At 54.0% G+C, this 26,537-nt stretch overlaps 1 protein-coding gene and 1 pseudogene across 2 annotated transcripts; both read right to left on the bottom strand.

The window, feature by feature from the left end:
• Nucleotides 1–3,078: 3,078 nt before the first annotated feature.
• Nucleotides 3,079–26,537, bottom strand: DRC7 (dynein regulatory complex subunit 7). Of its 2 annotated transcripts, XM_075537750.1 has the most exons (17): nt 26,347–26,537; nt 25,865–26,033; nt 24,692–24,817; nt 23,926–24,120; nt 20,925–21,083; nt 19,537–19,755; nt 15,743–15,877; nt 10,311–10,383; nt 9,366–9,494; nt 9,081–9,209; nt 7,916–8,136; nt 6,866–7,081; nt 5,560–5,670; nt 5,364–5,474; nt 4,408–4,602; nt 3,265–3,404; nt 3,079–3,172 (listed from the first exon to the last, which is right to left on the bottom strand). In XM_075537750.1, the coding sequence occupies exons 1-17, from the start codon at nt 26,535–26,537 to the stop codon at nt 3,079–3,081; spliced, it is 2,613 nt and encodes an 870-aa protein (XP_075393865.1). The 2 variants fall into 2 exon arrangements, with proteins under 2 accessions (XP_075393865.1, XP_075393866.1); XM_075537751.1 differs by lacking the exon at nt 23,926–24,120.
• LOC142432535 (fibroblast growth factor receptor 2 pseudogene) lies at nt 12,118–13,816 on the bottom strand (annotated as a pseudogene).

The raw sequence follows: 26,537 nt of genomic DNA, 5'->3' as shown, positions 1-26,537 counted from the left end.
ACTCCCTTGAAGACGCTCTACTGACAAGACACATGGCACTAGGCTGATAGACCCTGAGACCTGGGAACTGGAGAAGCCACGTGGAGACCCCTGCCAGTGCTGAGATGCTTACAACGCCACTGGATCCAAAGACTTTCTACCCACTGGCCTGTGATCTTACTGCATTTGGCATCATTGCATGTGTTTCATGAGTCGGAAGAGGACTTTATAGATTGGTATTGGACATAAGGGCTAATATCAGACTTATGGGCTTGGACTAGACTGGGTTAGAATACTTTCTTAATGTCCAATTACTCTCTTATGCACACGTGAGTCCTATGGATTTGCTTCTCCAGTCTACCCAGACTAACACGCTCTTGTTCTGTGGCACTTCAGCTCATTCATTTCTTTGCTCCACAGCAGGTTGCTTGGCTGCAGTACTATTCATTACCCTTTTGAGGGCTAGGCAATCCTTTGTTGCGAGACCCTGTCCTGTGCATCGTGGGAGGTCTGGCAGCACAGCTGCCCACCTGCCCAGCAGCTGCAGGTAATGGTTCCGGATCACAATTGATGGAGTCACTCTGCTCTCTTCCCCCCACCCCCTTTATTTTTATTTTGCTTACTGCACTGTTTGTTCTTGTTTTAAAGAGAGCTTTATGAGCATGCCCTTCAGATACACACTGTAGTCGTTCACTCATACTAAAACCTGTGCCCTCACCACCACAGTCAATACCAGAACGTTTTCTTCCCGCACACACTGTTGTTGGCTCCCCATTTCCCCCACCCTCCCCTGCTAAGACTCTAGGCAATGATCAGTCTAGTGTCTCTACAGACCTCTAGCCACTGGACTTTTGAGAAGCATTTGGAGAGTCTCCAGCGTGAGGCTATTATTAGGAGTGTAACTAAGAACATTCTATTTCTAGGCCCCGTGCATGCATTTCTCCTGGGCAAACAATGAGGAAGCGACACTGTGGGCTATCTGGTATGTGTATACTTAGCAGACACTGCACCAAGCAATTTGGCACTGAGGTTCAAGGGCTCAGCTTGAACGTTGCTGGTTCAGACCCACCAGCCACGCTGTGGGGAAAAGACGTGGCAGTCTGCTTCTGTGGAGATCTGCAGCTTGGAAACCCTCTAGGGTGGAGGGGTGTGTGTGTTTTACTCTGTCTTCTAGGGTCACTATGCGTCGTGGACAGGGCTTGGTAGGGCATGGATTTACATCCACTGGGGGTTCTGGTTACTTCATTTGATCTGTTGCTATTTTTTTAAATAAGAATTTTAAAATGGTAATGAAAATGTATTAAATCCTAATTGGCAAAAAAAACAACCACAATCCAACTGTTAAGATGTTTCCTTATTGCGTCTTTACTGACATCCTCACTTGCAATAGTCTGCTTTTATCTGAGCGTCATTGGCTGTGATTTTTTTGTTGTTACTAAAATCCATCAATCCTTTGAGTCAACTCTGACTCACAGTGATCCTATACAGGACAGAATAGAATTAATGACTGCATAGGGTTTCAGAGGCTATAAATGTTTTAACAGTTTTATGGGCATGTGAGTCACATATCATACACTTCAATAGTTCAGTCACGACAAGAGGAGTTGTACAATCACCACCACAATCAGGTTCATTTGATCAGTTCTGGTGGGTGGGTGATAGTACGGAATTCCCCTGCCAGCTAGTAAACCACCTGCGGCTCCTCAGGAGAATGGTGGGTGTTTCTAATCCCATCAACAGTTAATGGTGTCAGAAACTCGCAGGGACAGTTCTACCCTGTTCTATAGGGTCACTGAGTTGGTATCCATTCAATGACAGTGAGTTTTTCTGACTAGTAAGTGGTGCACCATTTTACCACTGTGTTAGTCTGGGTTGACTAGAGAAACAAATTCAGGACACTCATATATATGTGAGAGAGAATTTTATATCAAAGAGCAATTGTACATTAAGAACACATCCCAGCCCAGTCCAGATCAAGTCTATAAGTCTGATATTAGCCCATATGTCTGATACCAGTCTATAAAGTCCTCTTCAGACTCACGCAACGCATGCAATGATGCCAAATGCAGGAAGATCACAGGCCAGTGGGTGGACAGTCGTGGATCCAGTGATGGTGGAAGCACATCAGCACTGGTGTGGGTCTCCATGTGACTCCTTAAGCTCCAGAGCTGTAGTTCCATCAGCGTAGCTCTGTGCGGCTTGTCATCAGGAATGTCTCACAGGCAGATGAAGCCGTCTGTGTGTCCTGCCTCCATGTCCACACAGAAGCCTCACTGGTTGTGACCTGATTGACAGGCTAGACTCCACCCCTTCACAAGTTGACAGATTATGTGACTGCCACAACCACCTTCCCACTTCCCACAAAATTGGCCATTTTGAAGTAGGTGCTCTGTACTACAGAGTCCCAGTCCTCTCTGCAATGCAAGGCTTGCCTCACTAAATACAACACTGCTGTCCCCACGCCACAGGAGAAAATAGTTGTTGCATATAAGACCGAGAATTCAGGCCCCTACACTTGATCTTAGCCAAAAGGCCGAGAAGCGATCGAATTCAGGCCCCTACAGCCTCATGTCAGCCCCAGAACCCCAGCACACACACACCTGGGTCCCCCAGTCACATTAAGGTCCAGCTAGTTCTTTTTGCACTCAACTGTCTACCCAGCTGCACTGCAGAAGAAAGGCCTGGCAGTGTGTTTCCAGAAAGATCACAGTCTAGAGAACCCTTGTCCCCAGGCAAAATCATCTCCAGGGCAGCAGGCCTCGCGTGGTTTTGTGTGTGCGCTTCAGGGCTCAGAGATGCTGCAAAGACTCAACCTTTCAGCTGAGCTGGAACAGCAGCAATGAGGAGGTGGCCGAGGGGAAGTGAGGAGGGAAGGGGGGCAGAGTGCTGGGGCGGTGCAATAGGAGGTACACACGGCAAATTAATGTGTTTATTTACAGGAAACTCAGGAGAAGCAGGAACAGAGGGCGGCAGAGCAGGTTCTGGGGCAGTGGGGGGCTCCTGGGAAGGAGGCGCAGGGTCGGGCTGTGGTGGAGGAGAGGGGCTCTGGCTGGCTGATTCTGCTGAAACAGCCCCCATCCCCCGGGGGGGGGGGCCGCATCAAGCGAAGACTTTGAGGAACTCCATCAGGCGAGGGTCCTTGTAGAGCTTTTCCTCCAGGGCCAGGTACTTCAGGGGGGCGAGCTCCTTGTGTCTGCAACAGAAGGTGGAGTGAGAAGGCATGATGGAGCTTGAAGCCAGGAGCTGAGACCCATCCCGCCTTTGGTCCCCTCCCCGCCCCCTCACCGGTTGAGCCGCTGCTCTAGGATGCGGATGCGGAACATGGCCTGGGAACAGTAACTCAGGTACAGGTCTTCGTCCTCGGACGTCAAGGTCATTTGGTTCTCCTGGTACCATTGCTGCTTCTTCTGCAGCTCCTGGGTCTCCTGTGGGACCCAGGATGGAGGGGAGAGAGTTGATGGGGGCCGACTCTCACCCAGGCTACCACCCCACGAGTGTCCACACAGGAGCCCACTGCCCCCATCCGTGGAAGTCAGAAAGGCAGAGGCAGGGGCTGGCTGCACCAAGACTGGCACCAGGAGCTGCTGAGGTCCTGCTTGGAGGGGCAGCACATCCAGAAGGTCAGAGTAGGGGTCAGGATAACTGAACATCTCTGGACAAGTTACCTACAGTTTCAGAGCTTCCAACTTCCTAACTGGAAAATGAGACTCATCACACCCACCCTTATAAAGCTGTTTGCAATTAAATAGATAATATATAGGAAGTACATGGTATACACTTGGCCTGCCGAAATGGGTCAAGGACTAGGAGTTATGCAATACATCCATCCACCCTATCTATCCACCCACCCATCTACCTTACCCAATGACCAACCTGATCCATCCATCATCCATCCACCCATCTACCCCATATATCTACCCAGTCACTCCATTCATCCAATTCTACTCCATCCATCTGTTCATCTACCCATCCATCCACCCACCTATCCACCCACCTATCCACACATCTACACCATATATCCACCCCATTCATCCAATTCTCCTACTCCATCCATCTATTCATCCACTCCACCCACCCATCCATCCACCCATCTACTCCACCCACCCACTCCACCCACTCATCTACCCCACATATGCACCTATTCACCCCATTCATCCAATTCACCCACTCCATCTCTTCACCTACCATCCATCCCACTCCTTGATTCATATCTCCATGCATACATTCACCCACCTACCCACTCACTCATCCAAAGAACACAGTGAGAAAGAAACCCTGACCCTGGGGAAACTCCCGACACTGACACCCCCAGCCCTTAGGACCTGCATGGTCTGGGAGGTGGCTCAGCAGACAACCCTGGGTCCGTTTCCTGGGTGAAGCTGCCCAGAGTCCCTGCCGTTCCTGTCCCTCCCAGGGTCCTGCCCGCACCTTCTCGAAGCGGGCCTGGATGAGGTTGGCCTTGTCGATGAGCCTCTGCTTGAAGTCACTGAGACACTCATCCTTGAGGCGCACGGCCTGCCAGCGCGTCAGCTTCTCGGTCGCGGGGAGCTGCGCCAGGAACGGGGCCAGGTAGTCCAGCTGCGTCTCCATCTGCCGCATGTGCTCTTCAAGCATCACCCGCTCCTGGGGGGCGGGGTGGGTAGTCCGCTGGGCCAAGGAGAACTTCTGAGACCTCCCGAGTGGCCCAACAAGGTGAGGCGCCAAACGTGGCCTCAAATCCAGGGCCCAGCACTGGGGCCTTCAGGGCATCTGCAGACTGGTCTCTGCCACCGCGTTTGAGGATCACAGGCCAACCCTCATCTCCTCCGTGTGTCGAGGCTCAGCCTGAGCCCATCTCCTCACCAGAGGAGTCTGCGGGGACCAGGGCTGTCAACGAGTAGCATTGTGCCTGACACACTTTGCCCAACAAACGGAGGTGGCGGTGGAATTGTAAGGTACCACTGGGCCAAGCCCAACTTCCTCCACCCCCATGTGCTAGTGGGACTGCCACCTGGAGTTTCTTGTGCTGCAGTCTTTAATAGGGACAGCTTGTCCCTGTGCCGCCCCTGGGTGGCTTTGAACTCACGGCCTTTCCGTTAGCGCAGAAGAGGCCCAGAAGTGAGGTGGGGGTTGAGGCAGGCACCGGGTGCTTTGTCCCAGCTCTCCACCTCCCCACATGCAGTGTACCCCATCCTGCCCCAGAAGCCCCTGGAGGCAGGGGGAGACCTAGCCTGGCTGCTGAGGGTTCCTTGAGGAGGAACGCAGCTCTATGACCAATGCCCGCCTCCAAAAAGGGCTTGGTGGTGGCCGGGAGCCGGCGGGCGGGCGGGGGTTTCCCAGGGCTGGTGCACGAGAAGCCGGCTTTCCAGAAGCCACGGTCTGGGTCGGGGAGGGAGGGGGCTCACCATGGCCTCCCGGTACTCCTTGCTTTTCTCATTTCGCTTGGTGTCATAGATGGAGATGGTCAGCGTGTGGGCCTCTTCCTCTTCCTCTCGAAGCTTCAGGATCTCCAGCACCTGGGGTGGGGATGTGGAGCTGTGGTAAAGCCAAGCCCATCCCTGGGTGGTAAAGCCACGCCCTGCCCTCCCCACATGGCCCTACCTCCAGCTCAGACTCCCAGGCCTGGTGTCTGCACTGCTTTTCCTCGTTCTTGAGCTGCATCATGGTCTCGAACTGGTAGAGCAGCTTCTTCGTATGCTCCATGGGCTCCACCTGGGGCAGCAACCAGCACCCCGACTGTGTCTCTGGGGCTGTGGTTGTGGGTGGATGGTCCCAGCCACCCGGTTGAGATGTACCCACTGCCACTTTCTAACCCGTCAGGTTTCCTCGTAGTGAACACCCAGATACTAGAAGAGAGGCCAGAAAGAAACACAGACCCACGGGCCGGGCAGAGCGGTCTTTCCCTAGTTGGCGTGGCCTGGGGCTGTGGGGTCTTCTCTGCCCAGGCGAGCGGTGGGTGGGGGTGTCTCAGCCCACTGGGTTCTCCACGTTGGTAGAAGGGGCAGACACTTTTAGAGAGGGATCCGAGAGGGGAACCTTGATTTCCCAAAGGAGCGAGGGGCTGTGTGGGGGGTGAGATTTCTGACTGTTCTGGTTGTCCCACATTGCTGGGCTGGGACAGAGGACCCCTGGTGGCTTCCCCTACCCTACCCGTCTGTCCGCAGCTGTTAGGTAGCTAGACATGGGGTTGGTTGTCCCTCCCATGCCTGCAAAGGCCCCCATAAAGGAGGTTGGGAAGAAATCTGGCAACCAATAGACACCTATGAAGACCCTAACTGAGCATGTTCAAATTCAAGCCCCCAGCATGGTGGGAGGTACACCTGGGTGGTCCAAACTAGGCCAGTGCCCATGACATCACCCAGGTGGGCTTAACACAGCCAATGGGGGTCAACCAATACCTTCAGCCCCACCTTCCCCAGCCAGGCATGAAGGCAGGACGCCTGCTCTGGGACTTCCTCTTTCCCTCTTTTTTTACCCAGCTGCAGGTCAGAGGGTGAGGTCACCCTCCACCTCGAGGGCGCACATCCCCCTGCCAGGACCTCAGCCTCTCTTCCCCTAGCGCTCTCACCTGCCTCGCCTGGTCCCAGGCCTCTTGCAACCTCTTGTCCTTTCTCCCTGCTTGGTCCTGGGATCCCTCCCCCATTCCCGTGTGGGCGCACAGTCCCACGAGGTTGCCCGTGACCAGTTGTGAGTCCCAGCGCGGTTTCTGCAAGGCTCTGCAAGATTCCCTGAAATAGTGTGAACTCTTTCGCGACTAACACCTGAAACTTCTCCCTTCCTTCATAAAACGCCACTTGGATTACAAACCCGGTTTCGGCGTGAACGCTTTCTCGCTTTCTCGAGGGAAGCCAAGTGTTGAGGTAAGACCCACTGAGAGCTCTTACGCCGCCAGCCCACCCGGGCCCACCTCGAAGCTGATGCACATGTCGGGCGTCATGATGATCTTGTTGCCCTTGCTGTCCACCTCCGTGCGCCGCAGGAACTCGCGCTTGGAGGCCGTGATGTGCTCGTCGCGGCAGTGGTAGCGCAGTTGGATGCGCTCCTCCACAATCAGGAACGTGCGCTCCGCCACGTCCTCGTCCGCAGGCTTCTCGGGGTTGCGCAAGAAGCGCTCCGTGATTTTCTGCAGGGTCAGAACAGGTCGAGGGGAGGCAGGGGGAGGGTCCTTCACCTGCAGGCAGTGGCACCCAGCCTCCTGTAGCCTGGGGCTTCCCCAGGAGCAGGCCTCCCAGACCTCAGGCTAGGCAGTTCCAGCTCTGATCGGTGCCAGCTCTTCACCCAAACTGCTGTGCTCACTTGCACACCTCCAGAGCCCAGGAGCTCACCACCTCTCCAGGCTGGTCACTGCTAGAGAGTGGTTTTGGTGTGGGACCCTTAAACTCAGGGGCCAAATCCTTTCTGATGATGTGAAAGAAAACCACCCAAATTCAATGTTCAGTGGGTAACACATACCCCTCCCCTCCTCCCCCCCATTAAGGTAGGAAAGAGGCTTACAGTTAGACCCATGAACGCATGGTAACTAACGCCTGACAGATGCCATTCTGAGAGATTTTTACGTTGCTTTACGGATTTCCCCGAATGTTCGCTGTGTGTGTGTGTGTGTGTGTGTGTGTGTGTGTTAGAGCAACACTGCCCCCTTGGCCCAGGGGTCAGGAGCCCTAGTGGTGCAGCGGTGAAGTGTTGAATTGCGATCCTGAAGGGTATGCCTTCCAGGAAGTGTGATGGATGGATGGAGGGACAGACAGATGGACGGCCTCAGAAAAACTCGATCCCCGCTCTGCCCTGTGCTTTGGTTCACTGGCTAGAGGCTTCTCCTGACACCAGGCTACCTGGAGAACGAGCTTCCGGGTCAACTAGTTGGCTCCCAGGGCTCAGGAACACGACCCCAAAGAGCCCGTGTGCTCTCCACCCCAAGGTGACCTTGGCCCCCTGGTCCCCAGACCCAGCCAGCTCCTACCACCACAGGCCGGGGGTTGGACTCCGGGCTGTTCAGAGCAACCTTCTTGACCCGGGGGCCGAACTTGACATGGCGGGAGGAGAGGAAGTCTGATCGGCCCAGGAAGTACTCGTCCATGGTGGTCGGCGTTTCCTCCCTCTTGATGAGGCCATCCACCCGGGCCGACTCATAAAACTCCATCACACGGTCATTCTCAGGCAGCATGGACTTGTAGGCATGCACTGTAGTGAGGGCGGGTCAGCACCAGGACCTGAGACCCTCCCCAGGCCCCTGGAAGAAGGCAGCTCCCCGTGGGGGTATGCATTAGCGAGACAACCAATCCCCTGCTGCCGGCTACTAGTTTGTGACCAAATGTTTGTTTTTCTAAACAACTCCGTCTGTCTGTGCCACACGTTCTTTGTTCTTGCTAATCACTGGGGATGGAGGCTCAGAGCATGTGCCGGTCAAGGCCACTCCAGGAAACCTGCCATTCCATCTCCTACCAGCAGGGGGTTGGGGTGGCTGCTGCTTCGCCCACTTGGCCACACAACCACAAGGAACTCTCTCCTTCCATCTTGGCCAACTTGAGGGGGTGTAAAGGGGTCCCTATCTCTGTCAGTTGCATTTTTAGAAAAACAAGGAGGTGTTGTGTATGCAGGGGGGGTGGGGCTGTAATCATTTTTTCAAAGGCACCTTGGCCTGGTGTGATTCCTCGGTGAGACTTGTGGATTCTCTCAAGGTACAACCATCTCAGCCTTGCCAGCTGTCTGGGCCCATGGCCACGTCCACCCATTATCTGCCACCCTGTGCACTGCCTGTGTGGGGGAGAGCGGGTGGTTTCCTGCTTGGTATCCTGACCACCTTTAAATGTCGTCCCCACTGTGTGTCTCTTGGGTGTTTCCTGCCAACTATAGAATGGGTCAGGCTGTGATGTCTCTTTGGGTTTTCTGAGCTGCCCCCAGTCTCCCCAGGCTATCAGGCTAGCTTAGGGGGGGAGAGGCAGCTTCTGGTGCCTGCCACCCAAGAATCCTGTGGATGTATGGCTGCTGGTTTCCTCACATAGCGCACGCGCACACACACACACACACACACACACACACGGAGGCTATTCTAAGAAGTGTGGAGCCCACCCTCTCCCCGAGTTCTTGGCTGGCTGGCTGGCTGGCTGGCAAGGGGGCCCACGTACCACGCAGAGCCTGGGGGTGGCCCGGCTTGAAGTAGTCGACATTCAGGCCTGTTTCCTTGTTAATGTGCCTCAGCTCCAGCTTGTCCTCCCGGTTCCGGTACCACTGTTGGATCTCCAGAAGGTCGGTGCCTGTGGAGCCCATGATGAGAGCTGCAGCCAGGTCACTTCCTGCAGTCACTGGCCCTAGCACTCACAGCTCAGCAGTCCCACAGCTCGCCTGCCCCCACATGGAGCCGCCCCTGGCCCGGGCCCCCACCCCCACCCCAAGCTGGGCTGCCCCCTTACACTCCAGATCCCTGTAGGTGCTCAGGCGGCACACAAGGCCGTTGCTGTGGAGGTACGGGGCCCACTTCTCCAGCTTGGCCTTCTTGTACTGGATGGTTTTCTGCCCATTGGGGCAGCGGGACTCGAATGCTGTGGGCACAGAGTAGGGCTGAGGGCTCTTTCCCCCCAGATCAGAGCTGCCAGGTCAGAGCTAGAAGGCAGCTCCACAGAGGGGCTGCCATCGGTGATCCACCTGATCCCCTGTGGCTGAACACTGAGGTGGTTTCCAACGTCCTGGTATAAGAAACAACTTCACGACCAACTTCTGTGGCGCACATGGTTTGCTTGGGCTCGTTATCCACTCAGGGCAAGCTCTCAGCTGTGGAATTGTCCCTGGCCCTCCCTTCTTCTCCCTGCCAGGCCTTGAGCCCACCCAGCGGTGCTCTCAGACCAGGATGAGGCCCAGACCCACAGGAGCTGGGGCAGAACCCAGCACATGCTCCCCAGGCCTGCCTGAAGCATTGTCCGGCCTCCTCTACCCTCCTCCGCACCCCGAGCTGACTCCATCTGATCCTTATCTTGCGGAGCCCCTGCCTCCCAGGACCCTCTCTGCTTACCCCTGACACCACCCTAGCCTTCGGCCCCTAAGCTGGGCTGGTGGGGGGCGGGGTCCTCCTCTGGGCCCCGTGACACCCTCTGCACATAAGCCTCCCCACGCTGGGTGTCCTGGCATGAGTCACCATCCTGTTTCTACGTGGGCCATGAGCACCCCGTCCTACTTTCTCTGCCTGCTCCTCCGGGCCCTGGCACCCCTACATCATGTGGGCATGGCCACAGCCTCCTGTGTGCAGATCACGTGAGTCAGGGCAGGCTGTGGCCTCCTCCCAGGGATGCGGCAGCAAGGGCGGCCAGTGCAGCCCGGCCACTGCCCTGGAGCTTGGCCTGAGGAGGGTGGACACACAGTACCTTCCGGGGAGATTTCGATCTGTTCTACCCACGAGTGAGGCATGTCGAAGCTCTTCTCCTCATCCTCCTTGCCCTGGGAGAGAGGTCGGGGTGGGAGGGCTAGTGAGCATTCCATAAAACACACATGTCAGAAACACTTTCCCAGGTTGATCCCAGGGAGCTCAGAGAATTAGCCGTCCATTTTTGAGAAATGACAGCTAGCCGGAAGGGTTTGTGGACTCCAGAGGTAGGTCTCTCTGCTCCTTGACAAAATACTTGTGTAGGCAGGAGTACATGTGCTAACAGTAAGTTATTATTATTATTTTTTTAAAGTAAAAGATGAACTCGTGAGTCCTGGGGCACCCCAGCCCTCCTGTGAAAAAACCTTTTTCCCTTCTTCAGACTTGGGAGGATGTGGTATTTGACCTAGCGTTGCCCTGGCCAGCTGTCACAACCCCAGTGACCCTGGGAGCAGATTCTAGGGCGTGCTGAGACTCCCCGGGCAAACGCTTCTCGGGCCCCCAGCTTGTGTGGGGCTCCCAGGGGCTAACGCAGGAGGAGGTGCCAACCCCACACTCCAAGGGTATGCTCTCCACAGGGAGAGGGCAACGCTGAACATGGCAGGCCATGGCAGGGCAGGCAGGAGACTTGCACCCAAACCCTCACGCTGCGCTAACCCAGTGGAGACTCTGGGCTGGTTACCGGACCTGTCTGGATTTCTCTGCTTTCAGCCAAGATCTGTCTGTTATCAGCAGTGATAGTCCTTGTTCTGTGCCCTCTTCTGAATGCAACTCCCTGTCAATGTAATGCTGCCACCGCGTGGGATGGTCTTCAGCAAAATGTTACTTGTGTGTGATCTCAATGCTACTGTTCTGTGATTTGAGCATTCTATTGGGTCCTCTTTCTTTGGAACGGGCACAAAAGGCATCTCTCTTCCAGTCAGTTGGCCAAGTCGCTGTCTTCCCAATTTTCTAGCAGAGCGGAGTAAAAGCTTCCAGTGTTTGATCGGCTTGTGGAAACATTTCTGTTATTATTCCATCAATTCCTGGAGCTAAGGCTTTCTGTGCAGCTTGGACTTCTTCCTTCAGCACCATTGATTCTTGCTCATATGCTACCGCCTGAGAGAGTGGAATGTCAACTAATTCTTTTTGGTACAGTGACTCTGTGTAGTCTTTCCATCATCTTTTGATATTTCTGAATCATTCAATATTTTGCCAATAGAATCTTTCCAAATGCAACTCAAGGCTTGCATTTTCTTCTTCTTCAGTTCTTTCAGTTTCTGATATGTTGGGTGTCTTTTTCCTTTTTGGTTTCGTAACTCTAGGACTTTGCTCATTTCCTGATAACATTTGACTGTCTTCTTGAGCTGCCCTTTGAGAAATGTTCTTCACTGTAAATATATAATATATATTTATACATAATTTGAATATATTTACATACACCCCACACCTATATACTGCATCTGTGCCCTGAAAGGATGTGCTGACATATATTTTCTCCAATTCTTACCAAATTAACACGGATGGCAAAACTGGCGTTTGCCTAGAGTCCCCCAGCCCCAGGTCAGTGCCTGTGGGCGGCAGCAGAGGGGTCATGTGGTGGGCCCATGGCAGTTCAAGGTCCCTTGAACATTCTTCTTTTCTGGGCAGAGGTTGCCTGGCAGAGTTCCCGACTGTACAACTCTTTACACGCACAACGATGATGACAATGATGATGACCGTGCCCATGATTTACTCCTCCGATCTATATATGCAAGTGGTGGCAAGGCCTCCCTGCTCAGTGTAGGTGGCTCGCGGTGCCATCCTGCCTGGGGACAGGAGGACATGCTTTAACACTGTGGACACACAGGAAGGCATGGCTCATAAGCATGGGGTCCACAGTGAAGACGGAGTCATCTCCTGATGAACAAGAGCTCCTTGTGTCGGGGTAACTAGGAGAATACTGTTCTGAGAGGTTGCTTAAGGTCCCAGGAGTTCTTGGTGAGTGTGAGAACCCGATCCAAGTCTTCCACCAACTGCTTGAAGGTGGGTCTCTGGAGGGTGCCGAGTGCCAGCAGTCTCGCATCATGTACAGCTCATTGGTGCAGTTGGCAGGCTTGGCCATGGGATGCCGCCCCTTCAGCAGGTTAAACAGCCTCCCAGAGGGAAGATCTGCCATGTCAGCACCCAAGGGACCAGACGTCAATCTGGTGGGTGTAGACTAACGAAGAGGGCTTCGGGAGCCATCCACTTGACTGGGTGCCGCCTGTTCGGTGGTCTTGTTGTTGACGTCTCTGGCGAGTCCAAAGTCTATTTTCATCACGTTATTCTCTGTGACCAGGACATTTCTGGCCTCAGGTCTCGTTGGATGCATTTTGGGGAGGCCAAGTACGGTATAAGCCGAGTTTTCCAGCACATTTTTTAATGCCATTTTTGTGGTAAATTAGGTACCTCGGCTGATATTCTGGGCAGTTTATACTCAAGTCTATCCGGTACTCCATGCCTCTGGCCAGCTGGTAGGTGCACAACACCAAGTCTTTGATGGTGATCCACTCCCTGGGCACACGGTTAGTGTCGTGGGAGTACTCCATCCCAGGAGGCATGGAGGTACTCCCGGAGGTTGTCCTTGGGGCATACTCTACTATGACATAGCGCGGCCCATCCTGGGGACAGGCTCCAAGGAGACTGATGATGCTGTTGTGTTTGCCGATCATCTTCGTCATCTCCATCTCGGAGACCAGGTCGTAAAGGTCTTTCTCAGTGCCATCATCTTTCAGCATCTTCACAGCCACCATGTCTGCTTCCTTGGACTTCTCCTCATCGATGTCCATGGCCTCAGCCATGACCACTTGCCCAAAACGGCCTTCCCCGAGGGGCTTCCCCAGAGTCAGCTTATATCTTGGAAACTCCCATTTTGGATCCTCCGGCAATTCATACTCAGAGACCCCTGCCAACATGGGGGCATCTGCCAAGGAGGAAAGGCGTGTTGTTATCCTCACCCACGGGGTGTTGGGGTTCATGGAGGGCTGGACTCGGCAGACAGGGCTACCAGTCTACTCGGGGGTATGCGCTTGGTCAGCTGTGCACAGCCGGCTGGGTCGCTGGCTTCATGGGGCACAGGATGACGGTCACCACCATGCAGGCGGTTAGGAAGACCCCTGTGCTGTAAGTGCCGATCTCCAGGTAGTCTGGGGAAGTGGTAATGCCTTCTTCTCTCACGGGAGCTGGCCGAACGGTGGGCCATGCAGAGTGAAAGGATATCCCAGTAGAATTACCCACCAAGCGCGTATGTTCCTCAGCAACCTCAAAAGTTACATTCCGGATACAGAGAACGTCAATCTCTTTGTCTGTGGCGTTAACGCCCGCAGCCTTGAGAAGCTTCCGGAAGGGCAGCCCGTGGGGCCCGCGTTTGCCGCCGTTCTTGATCCACTGGATGCGGGACTGGACGCCCGCAACTGTGCTCGGGTTTGGGGAGCCAAGAGGAAGAGAGGACTCAGGCTCCCTGTCTCCGCTGCCAAACTTGGCCACCAGTAAGAGGGGAGAGCGCATTGGGGCTGCGGCCTGGGGAGAAGGCGGAGCACGCAGACCCGGCCCTAGCCTTGTGGGGTCACCACCCAGGGCGCTCTCGCCCAGTGAAATGTTCCATGCAGCTCTTTGACGTCATCACTGCTTCCATTCCTCCTGTAGTTGCTCTGGGGTGAAGAGCAGGCTTCCGAGTCTCTTCTGACACCCACTTTGATCTTTCCTTGTTTCCTGTCTTCTTAGTGCCTTTTTGCTTTCTTCGTGAATGATGCTCTTGACACCCTCCCCCAGCTCATGGGTCTTCTGTCACTCGTGTTCGGTGCATCAAATCTGTTCTTGAGCTTGTCTGAGTTCGGGTGGGCTGGACTCAAGGCCATATTTCAGCTCTCATGGGCTTGTTTCCTTCAGCTTTAACCTGAGCTTACAGGTGAGCAGTGCGTGGATATATTGAGCTTCTCCATCGTCTCTTCCCTCACATGGTCCATTTGATTTCCAAGTATGCCATCCGGAGAAGTCCATGTGGACACTCAGTCACCGTTTGTGTTCTTGAAAAAAGGGTATTTGTTATGACATGCCAGGCATTGGTCTTGCAAAATTCTATCATGCGATCTCCAGCTTCGTTTCTATCACCAAATACTTTTTAACTACTGTTCCTTCCTCTTCGTTTCCAACGTTGGCATTCCAATCACCAGTAATTGCCAATACATCTTGAATGCATGTTCGAGCCATTTCAGAAGGAAGAAGTTAGTAGAATTCTTTAATTTCTTTACTGCTAGCTTTTGTGATTGGTACATAAATTTTAATAATAGTTGTATTGATGGGATTTTCTTGAAGGCAGATATAGTCCTATCATACACAGCATTATACTTCAAGATTGATTTTGAAGTGTCCTTTTTTTTTTACAATAATGCAACTCCATTCCTCTTGATTGTGTTATTTCTGGTAGAGTAAATAATGATTTTCCTATTCAAAATGGAAAAGACTGCATTGTGGCTCACTAATGCCTATGATAGCCATCCTCCATTTCATTTTTGATGACTTCAATGTTCCCAGATTCATACTTTCCGCATATTTCAAGTTCTGATCATTAGCAGGGTTTTGCAGCTGTTTTTGTTTGACCTTGAGTCTCATCGATCACCAAATGAGGATTCCCTGGGCTCCATTCCTACAGGCTTCTCTCCACTCACGTCACCATGGTCGACTCCACTCTGAGAAAGCAGCCCCTCTCCTGTCACATCTCCAGTGCCCTCCGACCCCAGGGGTCGTCCAGCGGCAGTGGTCTGCCTCCATTATGGCGGCCTTCAGCATCCGACAATGCTCCCAAGCTCGGCCTAACGTTTCAGCGGCTCCTTCCTCCAAAGCAGGTGGCCGATTCCTTCTTGGTGGTTTGTTCTTACTCTAGAGCAGTGGTTCTCCACCTTCCTCACGCTGTAACCCTTTACTGCAGTTCCTTGTGTTGGGGTGACCCCCCAACCATAACATTATTTTTGCTGCTACTGCATCACTGTCATTTTGCTACTGTCATGATCAGGCGACCCCTGTGAAAGGGTCGTTCGACCCCCAAAGGGGTCGCGACCCACAGGTTGAGAACTGCTGCTCTAGAAGCTCCTTTGAAGTCTGTTCACTTTGGGTGACCCTGCTGGCGTTTGAAACACCAGTGACAGCTGTCTTGTCAGCTTCAGAGCAACACACGTGCCACCCCAGGACGACGAACGGACAGCCAAGTCGTGGTGTTCTCGGCTCGGAGGGTTCTTCTGCTGCGTGAATGTGTAACCGGGCAACTGTCAGTCCCCTAGCCCTCCAGACACTGTTGGGGGGGGAGGAGTGACACCAGCCTGAGCTGCCCCGCCCTGCCCCACCCATGCCCCACCCAGTCCTGGCCCACGTCCCACCCCATCCCTTGCCCCGCCCCTGCCCCGCCTCCTCATCCCACACAGCCACACCAGGATGTACCAGATTTTCCACATCATCTTCATCATAGTCATTCACCCCCTCTTCCTCCTCATCAGTTGTGGACAGGTGCGGCTTATCGGTCCCCAAGAGCAGGTACTCCCACTTCACAGCGTCTCCCAGATCAAAGACCAAGTTCTAAAGGGGTGGGAAGAGGGGGATGCCCCTGAATTTCTGACCAGAGCCACCCCTACCCCTCCTGCTCCCAGGGTAGAGAAGGGACCAGGGGCCAGGCCTCAGAGGCCAGGATGGAAGATCCAGGCACCGCTGAGAACCTACCCTTCTCCTTTGGCCAGGGAAACAGGCAGGGGAGTGGGGTGGGACTCGATTTCCAGTGTGCAAAATCAGCCTGTGATGATTCCACTTCTGGTCTCCCTGAGACAATTAGAAACCTCCGCCTGACATGAACCTGGGTCTGGAGGTCATCCTGCGTGGCTGGAAAGGGTCCCAGTGTGCAGAGCACAGGCAAGTCGAGCCCAGAGACCCTGCAGAAGGGTGTCTGGCCAGCAGGTTTCAAAAAAGGCCTTCCCAGCCTTGGCTGGTAGCCACAAGGCTAGCAGCTCAAACCTACCCAGTAGTAGCAAGCAAGAAAGGTCTGGGGATTGCAACCAAGAAAACTCTAGGGAGGACGATACTGAGGCCTGTACAGTCAACCAGAGACGTGCACAATCCAGAGACAGGTGAATGAATTTCTACCCCAAGCCCAGGACAAATAGTTCTTATGACAGGACTCTGCCCAATGCTTGCCTTCATAAAGAGAGCACTGAAAATGTGCTACAGCAAAGTGGGTGAAGAAAGCAGATGGTACCCGCATATCAAAAAGAATAGCATCGGGGCATCTTAAAGACTTGTATTCAAACAAAAAGCCATCTATGTAAGACATCAACCAAGTCTCCATGGAAGAAACACAGCAGCCTGTGTGAGCCAAGGATGATAAACCACACAATCCAAATCTGAAGGAGGGAAAGGTATCTGAGCTTAAATTGTGAACACCCAATTTGCAGAAGGCCATGGCTGACAGTGGAACCCCCAAATCCATCTGCAGCGTCCCACACAGATGAAGCCTCTGGTAGATCCCCTCTGACCACAGGCGAGGGGGGTGAAAAAGCTCACTATCAGACAGAAACTATTGTAAACTTGATCTGGACAAGGGAATGAGGTTATAAGGTGGTGCCTGGTCACCAGATCACCTCCGTGACCCCTTTTGAATTCGTTCTAGTTATCAATATTTCCTGCTTTTTTTCCTCAAGTGAGTTTTTTTCCCCCTCTGATTCTATATTGTCATTGGTCTTTTTATCTTTTAAAAAACAGATTTGTTTTGGAACATTTTCTGGTATATGAAGAACAGGATGGGCAGATGTCTAGAGACAATAACTGGTTTATGGCGTACCAGGCATGGGGTGTGGGGAAGTTGGAGGGAAATGGGAAGCCAATAATGGACCTAGGAGGGAGAGGATGCTCTAGACCTGACTCTGGTGATCCGTACACAACTCTTTTTCGAAAGGACTGGATGATGGAACTGTGGAACTCTTGGGAAGAAACCCAGCAACCCTCCAGAGAAGTTCGACTCTGTAACACGTGGGGTTGGCCAGAGTCAGCATCAACTCAATCGCATTAGACAACAGCAGCACGTGGCTCAGCACATGCCAGAGGGAGGGTGTCAGAGGGCACCATCTCCTCCAAGTGCCTCACTGCCCAAATAGTTCCTAACAGGTGGGGGACAGGAGTTGGGGTGCACCACACATTCTAACCTATCTCCCCAGGACCTTGTGTCACTTCCTTGGGTTTAGTGTTCCAGAAGGAGGTCAAAGAAAAACGACCCTTTGGGGGTCGGAGGAGGAAGCCCTCCTGTAGCAAACCCTAATCTTAGCATTTAATGCCTGGTCCGAGCCCTTTGGGCAAGGCCCTCCGAGGGCGGTCACTCTGTTCCTGCTGGGATGGAGGGGTGGGTCGGGGTGTGGAGGAGGGAGAACTGGTGGTAGGTGCGAGCACAGAGGAACCAAATATGGAGATATGGAGTTCTGTCATCCTGATGAGACGCAGGTGTGGTTGCCAGCAGCCACTGAGTTGGCGAAATGTTCCCCACGATGGGTTGCCCCCAGACTGGTGGTCCACAGCCTGGTGGGTTTGAGGCCTTTTTCCCTAGTCCATCTCTGTCTGGAAGCACAGGCCTGATGTTAAGACCCGTCACTGTCTGATTTTAAGGACTGGTGGGTTCGAACTCATAGGGTTGCTATGAGTCGGAAGAGACTCGAAGGCAGTGAGTTTGGTTTCAACTGCGTTCGCTGCCAAGCCTCCTAATAACAAGTGGGCAACTGTCAAGGAAACCAACCAACCAAACCCGACAGTCAACGCCATCTGGCTAATGAGCTGTTAATCAGGAATGAGACAGAGAGGCCGAAACAATTCCCACTTGCACTTGATGTCATATTGGAGACACTTCACGAAGAAAGGGAGAGAAATAAAAAACAAGGGCTGAAAAGGAAGAACCACATTGCCATGGCTCGTCTATAGGATTGTGTGAGCACAACATCCTGAACAACTGAGTTCACACTTGCTGCATTTTCAGATGAAACCATAAGGCAGTGTCCCTACATGCTCCCTAGAACAGCTGAAGGGACCAGGGCAGACCATCTCAAGGGTTGGCACCTCTCGCTCACCAGTGGGCATGTAGAGCCTTTTAGCTACTGAAGTCAAACATCTGCAGATGTGGTGATGCAGAGATTCCGCTCCCAGAGATTTACCCAACGGAAATTGATATATCGCCAACAGACACACATGTACAAGAATGTTCATCACGGCGCGATTCAAGATAAACCCAGACTGGAACAATCTAGATGTTGACCCACTGGAGAACCGGTCAATAAATTCTGACATTGTCGACAGTGGGAAATCAATGAACCGTGAAAGCTACAGTAACAGCTACACACAAAACCTGGCTGAATCTGATCCACACGGTGCTGGGCGGAAGCTATGAACAAGTACAGTCTGTCTGACTGTGTTTACTTAAAGCTCCCGAGCAGAGGAAACACTACATGCCGTCAGAAGCCAGGAGAGAACTAGAAGGGGAAGGGACAGTGACCAGGCGGGGACACGAGGGACTTCTGCGGTGCTGGCCCTGGCTGTGTAGGTGTGTTCCGTGTGTGAGAATTCAGTAACAGGTACACACCGAGGGTGTGTGCCCTCATCTGTACACTCTAGCAGTGAAGGAAGCGGCTACAGGAGGTAGGCAAGCCAATCGGTGTCATTCACAGGCATTAATACAGGTCTGCCTGTGGGGGGATGCGTGATATACATGGTTCATGTGCTTAGCTGCTAACCGAAAGGTTGGCGATCTGAATCCACTCAGAGGCACAGGGAAGAAAGGTCTGGTGAGCTTCCAGATCCTCAGTCACTGAGGGACCGGCAGTGTGCAAGGCTACCCAGACCAGATGGTAGCTGCATGGGTTGGGGTGGACTTGAGGGTACCTGTGGCCTGATCGGTGCTCAGTTTCTGAGACCCCTCTGAGCTGCCCGCTCAGGATGGCTGCCCTTCCCTACCTGCCTGACTTTTGCACTTCAGTACGGCACTCACAGAAGCCTCTTCAACATGGGTCAATGATCCACAGTAAAAATATACACCCATCAAGAGAGAGCTAACCGTGATATTAGGATGGTTATTTGTGGGCACAGCAGTGGCAATGGGGACCAAATATAGGGGCCCTGGTGGTTGGTTCCTCCCCACCATCCCCTCCTACTCCTTCCTGTGCCTGCCTTCCCCCACCTCTCACCCAACCCCTCACCCCCGCCCCGGGCACCTTGCAACCATTCCAGCAGTCCTGCATGTTGACCCAGTAGTTCTTGTGGTTCCAGAGGCTCTCGATGCCCAGGAAGTGTTCGTCCTGAGTGCTGTAGCTGCGGGCTGTGAAGGGGTCTATGAAGAAGCTCTCGGGCACCTCTCGCTTCCCCGACAGCACCAGGACCCAGGCGTGCACACGCAGGCCATGCAGGGGGTCCGGTGCCATCTTCTCTGCCTCCTGTATAGGAGAGGGGGTGGCCATGGCCAGACGGTGGGGATGGGTGGTCAGGAGAGCTGAGTCCTGATCTAGATTGCACCACTGGCTTGAGGACATCACCCCAGGGGAGCCTGTTTTCTTAGGAAGAAGATGGGAGGATTGTGACAATGGCTGGATAAGCCTTCTTGATATGATTGAAGTATTGAATTGTATGCTATGTGTATGAAGTGCCAAGGAAGCTTTATTTTTAAAGATGGAGGATCTGATATGGTTGCAAACTGGACGCTGGGGTTCTAGGGTAGTTGGAGTTTACTGGCTTTATGTGATGTGCTCTGGCTGAGATTTCAGCCAAAGGAAGGTCATGAGAAATCCTGTGTGGCTTCCTTGTTGACCTTCTTCTGGGTGGTCCAGGACGGAATGACTGTGTCGGGTTCATTATTGCAACCGTGGGGCCTGGGACCAAAGAAGAGACTCCATCAATGAGAGGTGGAAAGGAGTGGGGGGAGGGGCCGTGAGGATGAGAAGAATGTGGGGGGATGGGAGGATGGAGGGAGGGGAAAGGGAAAAATGGAGGGGTGGTGGGCGGAGATGCGAGGATACTTGGAAGGATGGGAGAATGGATGCTTGGAGCTGATCTAGGAGGTTGAATGCTGAAAGAAGAGTGGATGGGTGGGTGGGTGGGTGGATGGATGATTGGATGGATGGATGATTGGATGGATGGATGATTGGATGGATGGATGATTGGATGGATGGATGGATGGGTGGGTGGATGGATGGGTGGATGGATGATTGGATGGATGGATGGATGGATGATTGGGTGGGTGGATAGATGGATGATTGGATGGATGGATGATTGGATGGATGGATGGATGGATGGATGGATGGATGGATGGATGGATGGATGGATGGATGATTGGATGGATCGATGGATGGATGGATGGATGGATGATTGGATGGATCGATGGATGGATGGATGGATGGATGGATGGATGGATGGATGGATGGATGAATGGATGGATGGATGGATTGGTGGGAGGGTTATGTAGGTATGTACTCAGTAACGAGTCCGGGACAAGGAGCGTGTCAGACCTGCACTGGGGTCTATGAAATCCATCATGTTCCTGTCACGTGTCAGGGCCCTCCCTCACAGGAGGTGAGCATGGACTGGGGACCTAGCACTGTGGACCCACCAGGAGGCGCTCTTCTTCATCCCTCAGCCGCTTCAGCTCCGCCGCTTTGAGCTCCGCCTGCCTCTTCATCTCCTGCTCCTGCTCAAACCTGCTGCTCAGGTCCCTGGGGGGTCTGATGGCATACTTCTTGCACGGGGCCTTCTCCTCCTCGAGGACCACCTGCCACCCAAGGAGAGAGAAGGGTCAGTGGCTTTGAGCCAGCCCCACCGACCCCAAGCACACACGGAGCTGCGGCCCCTCTGACCGCAGGTGGCCAATCTCTGGCTCCCGGGAGCAGGGTGTTCTGAGCTCTGGGTCCTTCTCCTTTCTCTGGCCCCGAGGTTCATCATCTGATAAGTGAGGGGGAGCACGAGGAGCCCCCAGGTCAGGAGGAGGGCTGCTGAGAGGAGCAGATGCAGTGACATGCCTCTGAGAGCCCCCGTGAGCTGTGGGACCCCATCAAGGCAAGTGCTTGGGGGATGCCGGTGCAGATTTTCGGATCTTGTCTTTGGAGGGCTTCACGTGTTGACCTTAAAGTAAGAGTTCTCTACGTAAGGAGCGCCATGAGATTCTGTTCGTGTGCCCAGGTGCCTGTTTGTGTGCCCAGGTGCCTGTTCGTGTGCCCAGGTGCCTGTTCGTGTGCCCAGGTGCCTGTTCGTGTGCCCAGGTGCCTGTTCGTGTGCCCAGGTGCCTGTTCGTGTGCCCAGGTGCCTGTTCGTGTGCCCAGGTGCCTGTTCGTGTGCCCAGGTGCCTGTTTGTGTGCCCAGGTGCCTGTTTGTGTGCCCAGGCTTGTGAGCTACGGTGGCAAGAAAGTGCCCAGGAAAGACCCCTGGAGAGGCTGCCGAAGGGGAGTTTAGGGTCCCACTCAGGCTTCCTGCCCTACGTTTCCACTGACCAGCTGGGTGACTTTCGCCACGTTTTTCCTCCCTGACTTTCCTCTGAACACACCCATTGTAAATGTTGTTGTTAGGGGCCGTGGAGTGGTTCCAACTCGGAGTTGTACCCTCGGCACAACAGGATGCAGACCCTGCTCTGTCCTGTGCTCCTCACGATCAGCGCTCATGGTTGAATCATCGCTGTGATCGCAGCCCCGGAGCAATCCATCTCACGGAGGATCTTCTTTCCCGTGACCCTCAGCTTCACCAAGTACTAGGTCCTTGTAGGAAACTAGCACGGAGGGAAATAGGATGAGGACTATATTCCCTAATTTAGAGGGAATCTGGTAAACTGGTATTCCATGGGAGGAAAGCCCCCACTTTGGTAAGTTGTAGATGAAGTCCAAGTACATGATCCTGCTTTAAATATCATTCCCAGATTCTCCCCTAACAGCTATGCTGCCTTAAGGTGAGCACACGGTGGATGTTATCTTCCTACAGAAGCAGACATCTCCTGCTGCGGCACCCAGCCCCCCTCATACCTTCCCCCAATGCAGGTATCAGGTTTCCTCACCTGTGAGCTCAGGGACCTCAATGTAGTTACCACCCACCTTGTGACGTATGTAACTACTGAATATGTGCGTCTTATGGCTACCTATAAATATCCCACGTTAGTAAAGTTGCCCCCCTCTCCCTTCTCTCCTCTCCCACCTCTGCATGGACCACCAAGAGCAGCTGAGGTGGGCATGCGACCATAAAATGTGTCTGACTCCTTTACCTTAGTCTCTCTCCTGTCTTTCCTATCCTCTATGACTTTCCTATAACCTTTACATAGTATCACCGTTCAACTGTATCTACGGACCCTTTGGTGGTTAGAGGCTGGCTTCCTCTGATCTGGCCCACTCCAAGGAGTGAGCTTTCTTAGACTCAGGTCCCAAGTATGCCAGAGGAAGTCCCCCCCCCTCAGCCCCGCCACGAAGGAGCATGCTTGCTGGGCTTCTTCTCTCGCACGCTATGTCTTTCTCCCGGCAGTGCTTGGTACAGCCGCCCTTCTTTGCTAGCACCATCATCCACAGGCATTCATTCTGCTCCAGGCTTCCTTGCTCCTTGGCCCGGCTCCCACATGCATATGCAAACTCCCTCAAGCTTACTACTGCCGATGGAGTCGATGCTGCTAACAGTGACCCTACAGGACAAGGCAGAACTGCCCCTGTGAGTTTCTGAGACAGTAACTGTTTGCAGGAATAGAAAGCCTCATCTTTCTCCCCAAGAGGGGCTGGTGGTTTCGAACCGCTGACCTTGAAGTTTGCAGCCCAATGTGGAATCCCTACACCACGAGACGGTTGAAAAGACCAGGCTTATTTGTCTGATAGAGACTAGCGGAACCCTGTCACTCTTCAGGTCTGGAGCGGAATTCACCCCCATGGCTCAATGTTCAGCCCAACAATAAGCAGGGCTAAAGAGAAGAGGTGTGAATTCCTTGGAATAGTTAACCATTTGAGCTCAGAAGGGCAGCATTTCACCCAAGGACAAAGTCCAGAAATGTTCAGAGAGGAGGAAGAAGTGAGATGAGAGATGATCTATTGTGAAGACAGCGGCTGTGGCAGTTACAGAATCTGGTGTCAACTTGAGACTATTAAAAGAGAAGGGGTGGAGTTGAGCTTGTCAATCAGGTTGCAGCTTGGAGGCACAAAGGAGATAAATAGCTCACTGGAGGCCAGATGGACTCTCTGCTGGTCTCCCTGAGAGACATTCCTACTGACAAGACGCATGGAGTTATGCTGATTCAGCCAGAGCCCTGGAGCTGGAAGAGACACGTGGAGACCCACGCCAGTGCTGAGATGCTTCCACCACCACTGGATCCACAAGACTTTGCACCCACCGGCTAACCCACAGGGAGCTGACCCTAAGAACCCACCCACGGCTCTGTGGGAAAAAGGCATGTCCATCTGCTTCGGTAGTTGTCTCAGCCAAGAAATCCCTGCTTTGTCACATTGGGTCACTCAACACCAACTTCTTAAGGAACTGCTAAACCGCGGCCGCCCCATCATACCTCCCACCTACATCCTCCACTCTTCGGTTGTATTAGAAGCAGCGGGAACTTGCAACCGGTGAGGGGCCATTGGGTGGTGTGAGCCCGGCCGTACCTCCTTGATCTTCGTGGTGAGTGGGCACACCTCCCGCGTCAGGTCCATGACGCACAGGTCCCTCGAGGCGTAGCCGCTGACACAGTAAGCGTCGTAGCCGGAGCCGATGAGTATGGAGCAGAGCAGCGTGCTGAAGTCGAAGCAGTTGCCCTTCTGCTGCCTGAGCACCGTGGTGGAGGAGTACAGGTGCGTGGGCTGGGCAGGGCAAGCTCATCAGCACAGCTGGCACCGGCTGCCCCACCAGTCCCAGCCCACCTATCTGCGGAGGGCCGGTGCTGGCTATGTTAGGGAGCCCACTAAGACAGGGAGACTCTGGCTGGAAAGCACTTGATTGTGTGCTACTGCAGAGCCACCTCTAGGCTGGAGAGGCTCTGAGCTTGCTTTTTGGCCTGATGCTCCCGGAGGGTGACTTTTAGATTCCCAGGTTTACTTGCTAACCCTGTCTTCTCTTTCCCTTGTCAGTTCTCTCCCTTTTCCCCTGCCCTTGTCCCTTCTTAAGGGGACCTGAGGCTTAGAGCTGCGGGCAGGCAGCCCTCTCCTTTCCCCAACCCTGGAACCATGAAAGGGGGACCCATGCCCTCCAGACTTGCTCCAGACCTTGGGCAAGTGCCAGCCCTCTCGGCGCCCACTCTAACCCCCCCCCACCCCGACCCCCGGTGTAGACAGGCTAGGAGTCCAGCAGAGCTGCCAGCACCCAGCCTCGGTCTATTTTCCCATCTTAAACTTCAGGGGCCTAAGGGTGCAGCCTGTGGTGGGTGGCACTGACCGGCTTGATGGGGTCAGGCAGGGGCACCATGGTGAGGAAGTCGGAGACAAACTGGGCGCAGCTGTCCCAGTTATAGAGGTCAGGGTAGGCCATCAGCGTGGGCCGGAGGGTGGTGCTCACGAACTTCTGCAAAGAACGGACCTGGTGTTTAGATGGAGTTTACAAAACAAAACAAAACAAAAATCGCTGCCCTCAGGTAGATGCCCCCTCGGCGCGACCCTACGGGACAGGACAGAACTGCTCCTGTGGGTTCCCGAGACTGTAACTCTTTACAGGAATAGAAAGCCTCGTCTTTCTCCTGCAGGGCAGCTGGTGGTTCCAAACTGCTTACTTTTCGATGAGCTGCCCGATGCATAACCCGCTATGCCACCAGGGGTCCTAGGGTGGAGTTGGACCCCTCAAAGTAGGTGTTGGCATCCTGACCCTTTCCCTTGTGGATATGATGCCATTTAGAAAAGGCCTTTCTTTTTTTATATATTAAAGGGGCCGTGTCCATTAAATCTCTCTTGACGTGATAAAGAGAGCACATTAGACGCAGGGAGAACCAAAGGGGGAAGGAGAAGTGCCTCCTGGGCTTCCCCATCGAGCGAGGCTGCTCTCCCTCCCAGTTGTGATCCTCCCCACCCCTGCTGGGCCATTGGGAGGTCTGGCCACAGGCAGCTGCAAGTCCGCTGCAATCTCCATCCCTAGAGGCCAGTCCTGTCCACTGATGGGCAGAGAAGTACATGAAAGTGGAGAGGCCTGGCCTCAGGTCTCCGAGCCTCCCCAGGACTCAGTTTCCCCATCTGTAAATGGAATGAATCTAAAGGTTGCAAGACAGCCGCCCACTGGCTTGGCAGGGGTCCACAGACCTGTTTCATCCTGCCCACGCGGGGATTTTAAATATTTGTGTGAGCTGCCAGCATTTATGATGGAGAGATTCACAATAAAGGCCCACTTTCCCTCTGCTCTTGATCTGGGGCCTGTCTTTCCCTCTGGGACTGCTGGCATTTGAGTTTATGAAGCTGGGAGGAGACCTTGGAAACTCCGGCCACCACCCTGCCCCTGCTCTCTGCCCCCTGACCCTATCCTGCCTCACCCCCACTGCTTTCCACCTCCCCTTACTCCATCCCTACCCCTCCCTATACTATCTGCCCCCATCCCTTCCCTGCCCAACGCCCTCCCCAGCCTTACGGGCACTTGGCACTCATTCAGCGGGTGCAATAAGAGGGGCACTCGGTCTGGGCACAGGTGACTGTACTGGGAGGAGAAGTTGTCTGCCACCTGGAGAAGCTGCTCCTCCTTGGGTGTGTTGGTCTTGTAGGAAAGGGGCAGCGTAGAGATGTCGATGGTGTCTTTGTCCCTGCGCCAGCACGAAGGGTGACGTTAGCTTGCCAGGCTGCACGTGGCACGCGGGGGCCCTCCATCCGTGATCCTCCTGCTTCCACACTACTGCGTGCAAGGCAGGGCCCATGATTCTCAGCCGCTCTTTGAAGCAGCTGAAAGCACTCAGCACAGAAAGGTTGATTGACTTGCTCAAGGTCACACAGCTAGTGAGGCTCACACCGGGCAGGATGGAAGCCAAGCCCTCACTCTCCTGTCCTGGCCCTGTCGCCCAGCCCAGGCACCACCATTCTGTCTGCCTCGCCGTCCCCAGCCCACAACAGGATGCTCACGGGGGCTCCCCTAGGGTGGGGACCTCGATCTCCACCAGCTTCTGCTCCATCTCTCGCAGCATCTCCTGCGTCAGGGTGGCTGTCTCCTTCCGGGGTGGCTTTGTCATTTTCTCGAGCCTGGGGGGGTATTCTACCCGCGCCTCCCGCTCGGCGGCCTCCTCCTCTTCCACCTTCTCTCTCAGGACCTCCAT

This window comes from Tenrec ecaudatus, chromosome 18 (assembly GCF_050624435.1).
Source record: "Tenrec ecaudatus isolate mTenEca1 chromosome 18, mTenEca1.hap1, whole genome shotgun sequence".
Taxonomy (NCBI): domain Eukaryota; kingdom Metazoa; phylum Chordata; class Mammalia; order Afrosoricida; family Tenrecidae; genus Tenrec; species Tenrec ecaudatus.
Note: the sequence above shows the minus strand (reverse complement) of the source record. Positions and strands in the feature narration are given on the sequence as shown.

Excerpts from the sequence above, each read along its gene's own strand:
- DRC7 (XM_075537750.1), bottom strand. The coding sequence starts at position 26,537 with ATGGAGGTCCTGAGAGAGAAGGTGGAAGAGGAGGAGGCCGCCGAGCGG. Across the intron at positions 24,121-24,691 it reads TGCCTGACCCCATCAAGCCG|CCCACGCACCTGTACTCCTC; the intron begins GTCAGTGCCACC and ends TGCCCTGCCCAG. Across the intron at positions 15,878-19,536 it reads ACTGCTGGAATGGTTGCAAG|AACTTGGTCTTTGATCTGGG; the intron begins GTGCCCGGGGCG and ends CCACCCCTTTAG.